We start from the raw sequence: 12,363 nt of genomic DNA, 5'->3' as shown, positions 1-12,363 counted from the left end.
ATGTGTATATATTTGTGTGTGTGTATATATATATATATATATATATATATTTTTTTTTTATTTTTTTATATATATATTTATTTATATAGCAGTCTGAAGCCAACCACTGTACCACTATTATCTTCACACAACCCGGGTGCAATCCAGAAATTAAGGGACAGTCAAGTCCAAAAAAAACTTCCATGATTTAAATAGGGCATGCAAACAACTCCCCAATTTACTTTTATCACCAATTTTTCTTTGTTCTCTTGGTATTCTTAGTTGAAAGCTAAACCTTGGAGGTTCATATGCTAATTTCTTAGACCTTGAAGACTGCCTCTAATCTGAATGCATTGTGACCACTAGAGGGCATTAGTTCATGCATTTTATATAGTTAACATTGAGCTCATGCTCATGAAGTGACCTAGGAGTGAGCTGAGCACTGATGGGCTAAAATGCAAGTCTGTCAAAAGAGCTGAAATAAGGGGGCAGTCAGCAGAAGCTTAGATACAAGATAATCAGAGGTAAAACGTGTATTATTATAACTGTGCTGGTGATGCAAAACTGGGGAATGGGTAATAAAGGGATTATCTTTCTTTTTAAACAACAAAAATTCTGGTGTTGACTGTCCCTTTAAACTTTATAGTTGAGCCTTTATCAAGACAACAATTCTTTTTCATCTGCGTGTTACACGCACCGGAGTGGTATCGTAACCGTCCTCCTTTAAGTAATCACCACAGGTCAGAGAGTGCAATTTTCGTTAGATTTTGCTGTACGACCTACATTGCATCCTGGTCCAGTGACTTTATTTGGTGGTCAGTGAGAGTGCACTTACAAGTTGGATTATTATATATATATATATATATATATATATATATATATATATATATATATATATATATATATATATATACACATACATACACTCTATGTAACAGTTACAAATGCCAAGGTGCTAATAATGAATTTCAATATCAAAAGACGAAAAAGTCACTCTTTGGACTTAAAATTTTACTTTTAATGGCCAACTTGCTGAAAATCACATTATGTTTCGGAACCGGATCAGTTCCTTTATCAAATGCAAAACATCACCATCAAACAACAGCTAAAATGATCAAAACCGCTATCACCTTATATACCTACACACCATTATCATTATTCACAACAGGCACGCCGAGATCAGCGTGACTCGTCCTGCCACAGCATTCTGATGACGTCATCAGTGTGCTTCGCTTAGCAGCATCACCACGCAGCCTCAATGTATATCATTTTGACAGCTGTCAAAACACTGTTCTCTGCCATATTGTACACCTGCATCGGATCAAGGCAAAATTTAATCCGATCGAAACTAGGCAGATATAGAACTATTATTGGCTACTTACAGTAAGGCTATTTCAATTATACACATTGCGGCTGCAACAGTGAATGCTGGGGGTTCCTTACAAGTTTGGGGCTGCATTTCTGCGAATGGTACTGGGGATTTTTGCTAAATGAATGGTCTCCTCAATGCTAAAAAGTACATGCACATACTTTATTTATCAAGCAATACCATCAGGAAGGCATCTGATTGGCCCCAAATTTATTCTGCATGCAAATGACCCCAAACATACAGCCAAAGTCATTAAGAACTATCTTCAAAATATAGAAGAACAAGGAGTCCTGGATGTGAGGGTATGGCCCCCACAGAGGCCTGATCTCAACGTCATCAAGACTGTCTGGATTTTATGAAGAGACAGAAGCAACTGAGGCTGTCTAAATCAACAGAAGAACTATTGTTAATTATCCAAGCTGATTTTAACTAAACGATTAACCTCTTTGTGTACAAATATACTATAAAGTCCATTTAATGTCCCATGCAAAGTGTTTAGTACATTCACTATGTATTTTTTAAATTCAGAAGTGTTCGAGTCCAGCAAAAGAGTGGATATCACATGGATTTGCACACTATTAACAATGCTAATATTTTGTCTTCCAACAATTCAATATTGATCTTTCAGTTGATCAGAAAACACTTTTCATCCAACTTTTTGCATGATTTCTGCACTTTTTATGTTAGACCAGATTTTACTTCTTTGAAAGCCTTTTGTGACTTCCGTCATACTGCATATTCAAATTTTTTAATGTTAGCTTTATTTTTCTCAATCTTTTAATCTTTTTGTGCATGCTTCTTAACTTCCACAGCTGTGTCCAGCAGTTTTACAGTATGTCCCTTTAACTCACTGATCAGAGGGAGACGGGAACTCGTACAACATATTGTGATCTATTGGTCAGCACTTACAGATCTACTGATAGATCTCAGGCTGCCCTTGTTCTGTACTGATAATCATTTAACTCACTTAAAGGGACATGAAACCCAAATTTTTTCTTTCATGATTTAGAAAGAGCATGCAATTTTAAACAACTTTTTCATTTACTTCTATTATCTAATTTGCTTCATTCTCTTGATATGCTTTGCTGAAAAGCATATCTAGATATGCTCAGTAGCTGCTGATTGGTAGATGCACATAGATGCCTCGTGTGATTGGCTCACCCATGTGCATTGATATTTCTTCAACAAAGGATATCTAAAGAATTAAGAAAATTAGATAATAGAAGTTATTTGGAAAGTTATTTAAAATTGTATTATCTACCTGAATCATGAAATATTTTTTTGGGGTTTAGTGTCCCTTTAAAGGCGCTATAAGTGATGTGCTCTAAAGTTTTACAACAGTACAAAAGGGAACGCAAATAGATGCCGTATCTGTCATGTGTGAAAGTCATTTGTTTTACTTTCTGCAATAGACCATGATATCTATTCCAGCACTAAGCGCTCTCCATGTTCCACACAAACTGCTGGATATTTTGGAAGGAAATGTTTATTTCCATTTGCAAATCCTATCCTGCTACAAATCGCAACCCACACAGGGTTTTACTGGAATTTTACTTTTTCAGTTAGTAACTTTCCTGTTCCATCTCTCTCATTCTTCTTTATTAATGTCTTCTACATTTGTCCCATTTAGTCAGCTCTCGTTGTCATCTAGCCGATCCCTAGGCTACATCCCTGTTCTTTAACAGACAAAATGTCTTGCTTTTGTTGTATTTTGTTTTTTTTATGATTTACAACTGTTTACATTTACTTTGCCATTTAAAGGGACAGTCTAGGCAAAAACAAACTTTCATTATTCAGATAATATTTTCAAATTTACATCTATCACCAATTTTGCTTTGTTCTCTTGGTATTCTTAGTTGAAAGCTAAACCTAGGAGGTTTATATGCTAATTTCTAAGCCCTTGAAGGCCACCTCTCATCTCAGGGCATTTTGACAGTTTTTCACCACTAGAGGGTGTTAGTTCATGTGTTTCATATAGATAACATTGTGCTCACGCACGTGGAGTTCCTCTGAGCCAGCACTGATTGGCTAAAATGCAAGTCTATCAAAAGAACTGAAATGAGGGGCAGTTTGCAGAGGCTTGGATACAAGATAATCACAGAGGTAAAAAGTATATTAATATAACAGTGTTGGTTATGCAAAACTAGGGAATGGGTAATAAAGGGATTATCTATCTTTTAAAACAATAAATATTCTGGTGTAGACTGTCCCTTTAAGTAATTTTTATATGTACACAGTATACATCAGAAATTGATTACAATATTGCAAACAATCTACATACAAAATAAATGTTTGAAAAGCATTTACAATTCTCACTGATTTGCAAAACTGCATGGAAGCCCTACTGAGTATGTTTGTCTGATCTCCCATGATTGTGGTTAATGTGACCTAGCTGTAAGTAAATGTACACTGCTTCAAGCAATCACTGTGTAGTATGTAGCTGGTTTAGGCAATTTGCTTAAATTGCATAATGTGGCTTTCAGTCCCTCTAGGGGTGTGTGGGAGAGGCACATTTTGTTACAGCAAAATCAAGCATAATAAGTAACAATGTTTCATTTTAATTCATTACATTAATTATTTTATGGGGAAATTTATAAGTTCAATCTCCCTTTAAATTCTATTGCATCCTATTAAAATATCACAGTATTAAAGGGATAGTAAACCCCAAAATGTTCTTTTATGATTCAGATAGAACATACAATTTTAAACAACTTTCCAATTTTAATTCTATTATCAAATTTTTTTCATTCTCTTGTTATCCATTGCTGAAGGGACAGCATTGCACTACTGACAGGAAGCTGAAAACATCTTTTTAGCCAATCACAAGAGACAAATGTTTGCAGGCACCAATTAGCAGCAGCTCCCATTAGTGTATGATATGTGCGCATTCATTTTTTAACAAGGGATACTAAGAGAACGAAGCACATTTGAATATAGAAGTGAATTTAAAAGTGTCTTAAAATGAAATGCTCTATCTGAATCATACAAGTTTAATTTTGACTTTCCTATTCCTTTAATAGAGATTTTCAAACATTTTCTGAAGACAAGATTTAGAACAGTGGCTGTTTTGACCTGAGCTGCAATAGTGGCAATGTTGTCCCCTCTCTTTTTGACCACCACTAAATCTCACCAAATCCTAGTTGTAACAGAGCGCTGCGGAATCTCACCAAATCCTAGTTGTGACAGAGCGCAGCGGTATCTCACCAAATCCTAGTTGTGACAGAGCGCAGCGGAATCTCACCAAATCCTAGTTGTGACAGAGCACAGCTGAATCTCACCAAATCCTAGTTGTAACAGAGCGCTGCGGAATCTCACCAAATCCTAGTTGTGACAGAGCGCAGCGGAATCTCACCAAATCCTAGTTGTGACAGAGCGCAGAGGAATCTCACCAAATCCTAGTTGTGACAGAGCACAGCTGAATCTCACCAAATCCTAGTTGTAACAGAGCGCTGCGGAATCTCACCAAATCCTAGTTGTGACAGAGCGCAGCGGAATCTCACCAAATCCTAGTTGTGACAGAGCGCAGCGGAATCTCACCAAATCCTAGTTGTAACAGAGCGCAGCGGAATCTGTTGGCGCGCTGCAAATAACCGATAATAATAATGGTTAGTGTTCTCATTCAGAATTGTCACTAAATGATTGTTCTAAAGAGTTTTATTATAGTTTTTAATAGAAATATATCTAATCTGATTTATAGCAACCATCTTTGTAGCTTCTGCTCTGAAAACACTTTATGTTCATATCAGACAGTCATTTTTATGACATCATCTTGATTATTTTCTAGTATATCATTTTGTGTAGATGACTTTACAGGGTCGCACTTAAAATGTACAGTAGTGCACTTCATATTTATAAAAAGCATTAATATCCCCCCGGGCTGTCTGGCTGCTGTTTTGTTTGGGTTTTTCCTGAACATGGTGTGATTTGCCTCTAGCACTGTATGCGATCCTATAGAGGAGCGATGAGCTGAAAAACTACAATTCCAGACAGCCAGGCAGAAATGTGAAACGCATGCTATCAGAAGTCGTGTCAGCCCTAAGTGCAGCACTCCCAAGTGCCATTAAAAAAGAAGTAAAAATGAGTGGCACATCTGAACTCTTAAGCTTAGTTTTCAGCTAACAATAAAATGGGCTATATTAGGTATGCTTACTAGTTATTATGTTAAAGATTAGTAAATGTGTTTGTGTTGCCATAACACTTGCTGGCTGCCCTGAGAGAGAAGATTATATTGACTAACTAGCTCTCCTCTGCAAGTCTTTCTATTGACTATATAAGATTTCACTGAAACGGTCTTGCAGAATGAGCTGTGTGAAATGTTTCATTTTGAAATGGAGCATATTTCCCTTCACTTAGGTAAGATATTAATTTACTTATTTGAGCGATCTTGAGGACTAAGGGCTGGACTTTGTAATGTGTATGTTCTGAGTGAACTTCCCCAAAATGCCAGGGAGCCTTCTGTATGGCCACCATGCCAGTCACCTGTTTCTTTACTAAAGGAATTACTTGAATTTCCTGGAGTGTATTCAGTGGGAATTTTTTGTAATGTTAGAAATTTACTAAAATTTTGCTCTGTCCCCTTATCAAAGCCTTGGGGCTCGACTTATCAAAGCCCTACGGCTGCAAGTTCTCACAAGAACTTGCTCGCCGTAATCTAACAAGCAGCGGTCACCAGACCGCCGCTTCCCTAACCTCTTCGCCACCTCTAAGGTGGGGAAATTCAATCTCTATGGTCTAGTCCAACCGAGGAGATTGACAGCTCCAGCCCACGCGTGATTGGCTGTGTGCGGCCAGGGGGCGGGATTGCACGCAAGTGCAAAATTGCACTCATGTGCAATGGTGATTACCTGCGGATAATTTTGCCCCGCCACAGGCAAGCTGAGGCGTACAGGGACGCGTATACGTGCCCCTGTCTGCCTCAGCTCTGATAAATCTAGCCCTTAGTATGAGGCAGTCACATTACTGTAATGTCATAAGTACCATTATTTCTGCAGCATTTTAAAGGTTCACTCAATGCAGTGGAATTGCATAATTAACAAGCGCATAATAAAAATACAATGATTTCACACCTACTCTGAATTTTAAATAAGCAGAAGAATTTTTTTTCTGACAAATTTATTTTTTTTCTCCCATTTTCCGGTCCCCTGTATCATGTGACAGACATCAGCCGATCAGTAGGAGCTTGTTCTCATGAAAGTGTGAATATAAAAAGACACTGCAAAATTTGATAATGGAAGTTAATTGGAAAGCGTCTTAAAACCGCATGCTCTTTCTGAATCATAAAAGTTTAATTTGACTTGAGTGTCCCTTTAATTTTTGGATCTGGGTTGTGTAGACAGGGTTTTAGACCATTTTGGTAGCTCCGCCAGAAGGTACTGCTTCCTCCCCAGAACCGGCAGCTGTATAGCTGGAAAGTGATTATAGCCAGAGCCCACCCAAATAACCAAACAAGACCATTATTTAGGTTAAACAAGAACTGCCTTTATTGGGAAAACCACACAGCTTATATACACATTTAGAGCCCCCGCCCCTCCAGACAGTCCGGCGCCTCCATAGGATCCACAGTCCCATAGAGTCTCCACAGTACCTAGGTCGCGGTTTCGGGGTGCGGCAGAACGTCCGGTGTGTCGTTGGAAAGCTGTCTGTCCCCAGATGCCACAATCCAAAAAGTGGCATGATCCGTTACTGGGGACCGGAGTTACAGCCTGGTAAAAATATGCAGGTGGGGGTGTCCAAACCCCCGGTTCCCAAGGGAGCACCCCCTCGGCAATCACCCCAGCCCTTGTCCACACAACAAATCCCCAGAAGAGCGGAGCTCTGGGACAAAGGACCTCTGGAGCGACCTGGGGTAAAAGTTAGCGGGCGTCCGGGGTTGTCTGGCCGGCTAGTGGTTCCAGGAGCCCGGCCAGTCAGAGAGAGATCAGGCAGCAAGGGCTCAGCTCTTCTATGAGGCGGTACAAACAGTAAAACATGACATAGGAAGGTTTTGGGAGATCCCGTAAGCCATGAAAGGGCCAAAACTAGGTAGCTTTGGCAGTCTGGTATCCATGACATTGCTCCCCCCCCAGTCCGGCAGACCCAGCTAGACCCCAACGTGTTAGCTTGGGTCTGTCTGGTGGTGGCCCTTAAATTGTAGGTTGCCGGGAGAGGTTATCTCATCCCCCCTGGGCTTGTGGCATCCTTCTTGCTCCCCGCTGGTCTTTATCCGCTGTGCCCTGGGGAGCAGGGATATTCACATAATGCCAGGTCTCAAAACAGGTTTCCAGTGCTGGCCCCAGAACATGTGCCCTCCCACAAGTCACAGTCACAGAGGGGCCTCCTGACTCTTCCATGAAAGACATCTGCCGCTAGAGAAAAGATGGGGCTGCTGCAGCCCAAGGTTGGGGACCGGGGCAGACTGCCCCCTATTCCTGGGGTTCACAGGTGGGGGCTGTAGTTTCACTCTCCCCCCACTGAAAAATCCTCCTGGATGGGGAAAGGGCAGTGAATAGCACCCACCGGCCCAGTTGGCAGCTTCACTGCTGGATGGACCCCAACTACTATTCCAGGGCTGTCACTCCCTGGCTCTGGGATGCATAACTCCTCCACTGGGTTGATACAGGGGACCACCTTAGCCTCCTCCAGGACCACAGGGACAAAATCCGGACCTACAGTATCCACTGCTTCTCCAGTATAATCCAGTAGTTGTGGTGGAGGGCAGTGATCAATCTCCCTCTCAGGGCTCAGCTCCGGTCCTTCTCCTGTGGTGATGTCAGGGAGTACCTTTGGTCGCCTCCACAGCCCCAGGAACCCCAATTCTGTACCAGGGTCCTCCACCTCTCATAGTCTCTGGAAACTCGGGGAAACAGGGCTATCCAGACCCCAAACTCCCTTCCATTTTGGTGGTTGGCCACTGCCGCCGGGGGGTGAGGCTGCTGACCTCCTTTCTTTTGATTACGCCAAGTTGCTGGGGAGAGGGATAATCCATCTCCTCTTCCTGGAAAGGGCTCTGCTGCTGGGGGGGAGATCGGCTACCTCCACTCCCTGGGATTGGCTCTGCTGCTGGGGAGAGAGACCGGCTACCTCCTCTTCTGGAAAGTGGGGAGGGAGAACGACTGTCTCCTCTCCCGGGAACAGGTTCCATCGCTGGGGAGAGAGGTCGGTTACCTCCTCTCCCTGGAGACTGATCTGCCGCTGGGAAGGGAGACCGGCTGTCTCCGCTCCCTGGAGGGTTTTTTGTCGCTGGGGAGAGAGACCGGCTGTCTCTTCTCCCTGTAAATCATTCTGTCACTGGGGAGAGAGACAGGCCGTCTCCTTTCCCTGGAAATGGCTCTGCTACTTGGGGGATGAGACGATTTCTCCATCCCTTGAACCCTCGACCAGCTGCTGGGTAGCTGCATCCCTCCATCCCATCTCACCCTGTGCAGAAACAGGTTAGTCAAGATGGGACAGTATTTGCTGTCTATGCCATAGGAGCTCTGCTTCTGTAGAGGGGGGTAGAGCCCACTGTCAAACGCCCCCATTGCTGACCTTTCATCAAGGGCTTCAGAGCTTTCGGCTATTGCCACCTGATAGTCCCAGGCAAAGGGAGCCTCACCGGGCTGAGCCGAGTCTAGCAGCTTTTTGTAGACCACTTCCAGCTTCTATTCCTGGACACTTATAAAATCAAGATCGGCTTGTAGCCAGGGTACCCCCGAGAGATTCAGCAATCTCTCTCGGTACTCACTAATGTCCTCCGGTCTCCACTCCGCCTCAGTCCCAAAGTCTGGGTCTTTTGCCAGCTTTTCAAATAGCAATCCAGGGCCGCCCAAGCCAAAGCCCTCTGGGGGGGACGTCATCCTCCAGCCATGGCCGCGCTTGCATAGCGTGCCATCAGAGGGCCCTGTAGCCGTCCTCCAGACATATTTCTGCCTGGACCAGTCCATCTAGTGTAAATTGCCATTCCTCCCTGGGCTGCCCTCCCAGGAAAGGCACTTGTAAGTCTAGCAGGAAACCAGTTCCTTTCATCAGCGGTGGGGAGGACCTTTCCATAACAGTCCTGTTCTTGTTGAAGAGCCTCCCTCTATAGTTGCTAGCGGATAATTTTCCTCCATCTCAGCTCGTCCTGTTCAGAACCAGGATCGTCCAGCTGGGCCAGCGCCTCTTGTACTCTCCATAGGAACTCGGCTTCCATAGTTGCAAGCTACTGTGGCGCTTCTCCTCTGTCAGCAGGAACCGTGTGGAAGAAGCAGATCCCACCTCTGCCAGCCAATGTGATGGACACCGGCTACCCGACTGGGTAGCTCCGACAAAAGGTCCTGTTTCCTCCCCAGAACCTGCAGCTGTATAGCTGGAAAGTGATTATAGCCAGAGCCCACCCAAATAACCAGACAAGACCAGTATTCAGGTGAAATAAGAACTGCCTTTATTGGTAAAACCACACAGCTTATATACACATTCAGAGCCTTATCTGATCCCAAGATCTCCCGCCATTCCAGCCCTTCCAGACAGGCCAGCGCCTCCATAGGAGCCAAAGTCCCATAGAGTCCCCACAGTACCTAGGTCATGGTTTCGGGGTGATCCCGGGGGACCGGCAGGACTTCCAGGGTGTTGTTGGAACCGGAGTTGCACCCTGGTAAAGATATGGAGGTGGGGGTGTCCAAAATCCCCGGTTCCCGAGGGAGCTCACCCCAGCCCTTGTCCATCAAGAGAACAACAAATCCCCAAAAGAGCGTAGCTCTGGGACAAAGGGCCTCTGGAGCGACCAGGGGTAAAGGTTAGTGGGCGTCCCGGGTAGTCTGGCCAGCCAGTGGTTCCAGGAGCCCGGCCAGTCAGAGTGGTCAGGCAGCATGGGATCAGCTCTTCCATGAGGAGGTACAAACAGTAAAACATGACACAGGAAGGTTTGGGGAGACCCCGTAAGCCATGAAATGGACCAAACTGGTGTAATTAGCAGTGAGCCAGGTAGTAGGGGGGTGCGGGTAGCTTTGGCAGTCTGGTATCCGTGACAAGTAGCTTGCAATATAAACCTGATGGCTCCCAGTGGAGAAAACATAAAATATTTTCGCTTAAAGATCTTGAAAACTACTGAATTTATTTACTACAAAATTTAAAGGTTTGTATCAAAAATGTTATCCCAGATTGGTCATTACAATACAGAGTTAAAAGCAGTTGAGAAAAAGAGTCTTATATATATAAAATCATTATAATTTTACACTAAGGAGCTAATCAATGTAACATGTAAGCATTATGATTCTTAAAGGGATATTCCAGCCAAAACTGGAATCCACATGGGTGCATTTCAGTTTTCAATAGAAGCATTTTTTTAATATACATGAATTAGCGTAAATGATTCTAATAAAAGCTATAGCTGTTTCAAATGTTTATTGAAGTATGTACCGTGCACCAGCATTTTAAACACAGCACTTGCTCAGAAAGCCTAAGGTGCTTGTATCATCTGGTAATGACTCAATTTGTTAATTGCTTATATGATACAAGTCCCACTGGCACTCTGAACAGCTGCAGTATTTAAAATGCTGGGGCACTGAGAATATCTAGTTATGCTTCACATGCACGTGCAGAGAAAAATGTCAACACAAAAACAGTGATAACTAAGAAGCATTTTTGACAAAACATGTATATTGCAATTATGTTTTTATTTAAAGATGTAATTCATCTATGTGCATATATCAATACATCAATCCCTTTAAGATGTAATGAATCAATTGATATTTGTGTGTATGAATATGTTGGTGTATCATTTATTGAAGTTAATGACACGTGTGTGTCTAGATTGTTACTGCCATATGTTATTTTCAATAGGCTGATAGCACATACTGATGTCCTGTGTGTATTTTACATTGCAGGTAGCACTTGGGAGTTGCTGGCTCGCCATGTTGGTGTAACTAGGTAAGGGTGCTTTTGTGAACTATATATGATTTGGGAATACTAGATACCCTCTCTCTGTTCTATGAAATTCTGCAAAAGCGAATCAGCAAATCTGCATTGTGCACCATCATCATAATGTAGCAGGCCAATAATATCACCAGGCATTTATTTGTATTGCACTTTTAAGCCATTGCACCATGCTAGTCCCTTCACATTCTATCACAATACATAATATATCCTGACTTATTTTTTATCCCAGTGACTCCACTAATTTAATACAATTACATACACAAAAATGTTGTGAATTATTATGTATACATAGGCAATATAACACAATAAATGCCACTAAAAAAATCTTTCAAGAATGATGGATTCTGTTAAAAGAATCATATTATGAGCAGTTTAGGATATTTTCACCCTCAGTAGTAAACCTCTGTAATACCCAGTCATCCTATGTGAGAATCATGACATACTAAAAACAGAATTCTTTCTATTGTTGTTACTCTAGGTTAGACCTCTCTGACATCCCTAATGTTATAAGAGTGGTTTCCCCAGATTTGGGCATCCTTGTGGTGTCAGCAGTGTGCCTGGGTCTGTGTAATCGCCTGGTGCTAAAAAAGATGAAGTCCACAACACATCTGGAACAGGTGAGAACACTGTGAAGCAGCCATACGCAAAGGGTTAAATCATTCTTTTTATCTCATTCAATCTGCCTAATAACTTGTCTTCATTTCTCTCCCTGGGCTATATCTAATTTAACCTTTGGTTGCCAGTGAGGGCTGCATGCCTGAGATATGACTTGTATATACTGAAGTTATATATAGAGTATATAGTGTATTAAAGGCCTTTATTTTTCCCCCCATATGCATGTTTAAATATAAACATATTAAAAATGTGTTTTTTTTGGGGGGGAGTTTTGCATGAAAAAGATTGAGATTTAAATTTATATTGAACTAACAGAACAGTTATGTTTGCTCACACTTAGCCCCTAGGGGAAAATTGCTCATTGGCTGATAGGGAGCGATCCCACAGTTGTATTGGAGGACAGGAACATTTGTTTACATATGACTAAATAATGCATTAGTTTGTAAAATGCTCTCTTTTATACAACATTAAAATGAGGCATGTAACCTTTATGCAATAAAAATCGAATATGTTTAATATTAGCTTAT

General features: G+C 42.1%; 1 protein-coding gene across 2 annotated transcripts in view; it reads left to right on the top strand.

Moving 5' to 3' along the window:
* The window catches only part of PIEZO1 (piezo type mechanosensitive ion channel component 1), a 627,492-nt gene that overhangs the window by 280,694 nt on the left and 334,435 nt on the right, over positions 1 to 12,363 (top strand). For both annotated transcript variants that reach the window (XM_053706596.1, XM_053705806.1), the window contains exons 4-5: positions 11,170 to 11,212; positions 11,700 to 11,838. In XM_053706596.1, coding sequence (XP_053562571.1) covers positions 11,170 to 11,212; positions 11,700 to 11,838 — 182 coding nt within the window. The remainder of the gene's footprint in view (positions 1 to 11,169; positions 11,213 to 11,699; positions 11,839 to 12,363) is intronic.

Source organism: Bombina bombina, chromosome 1 (assembly GCF_027579735.1).
Source record: "Bombina bombina isolate aBomBom1 chromosome 1, aBomBom1.pri, whole genome shotgun sequence".
Classification (NCBI taxonomy): Eukaryota; Metazoa; Chordata; class Amphibia; order Anura; family Bombinatoridae; genus Bombina; species Bombina bombina.
Note: the sequence above shows the minus strand (reverse complement) of the source record. Positions and strands in the feature narration are given on the sequence as shown.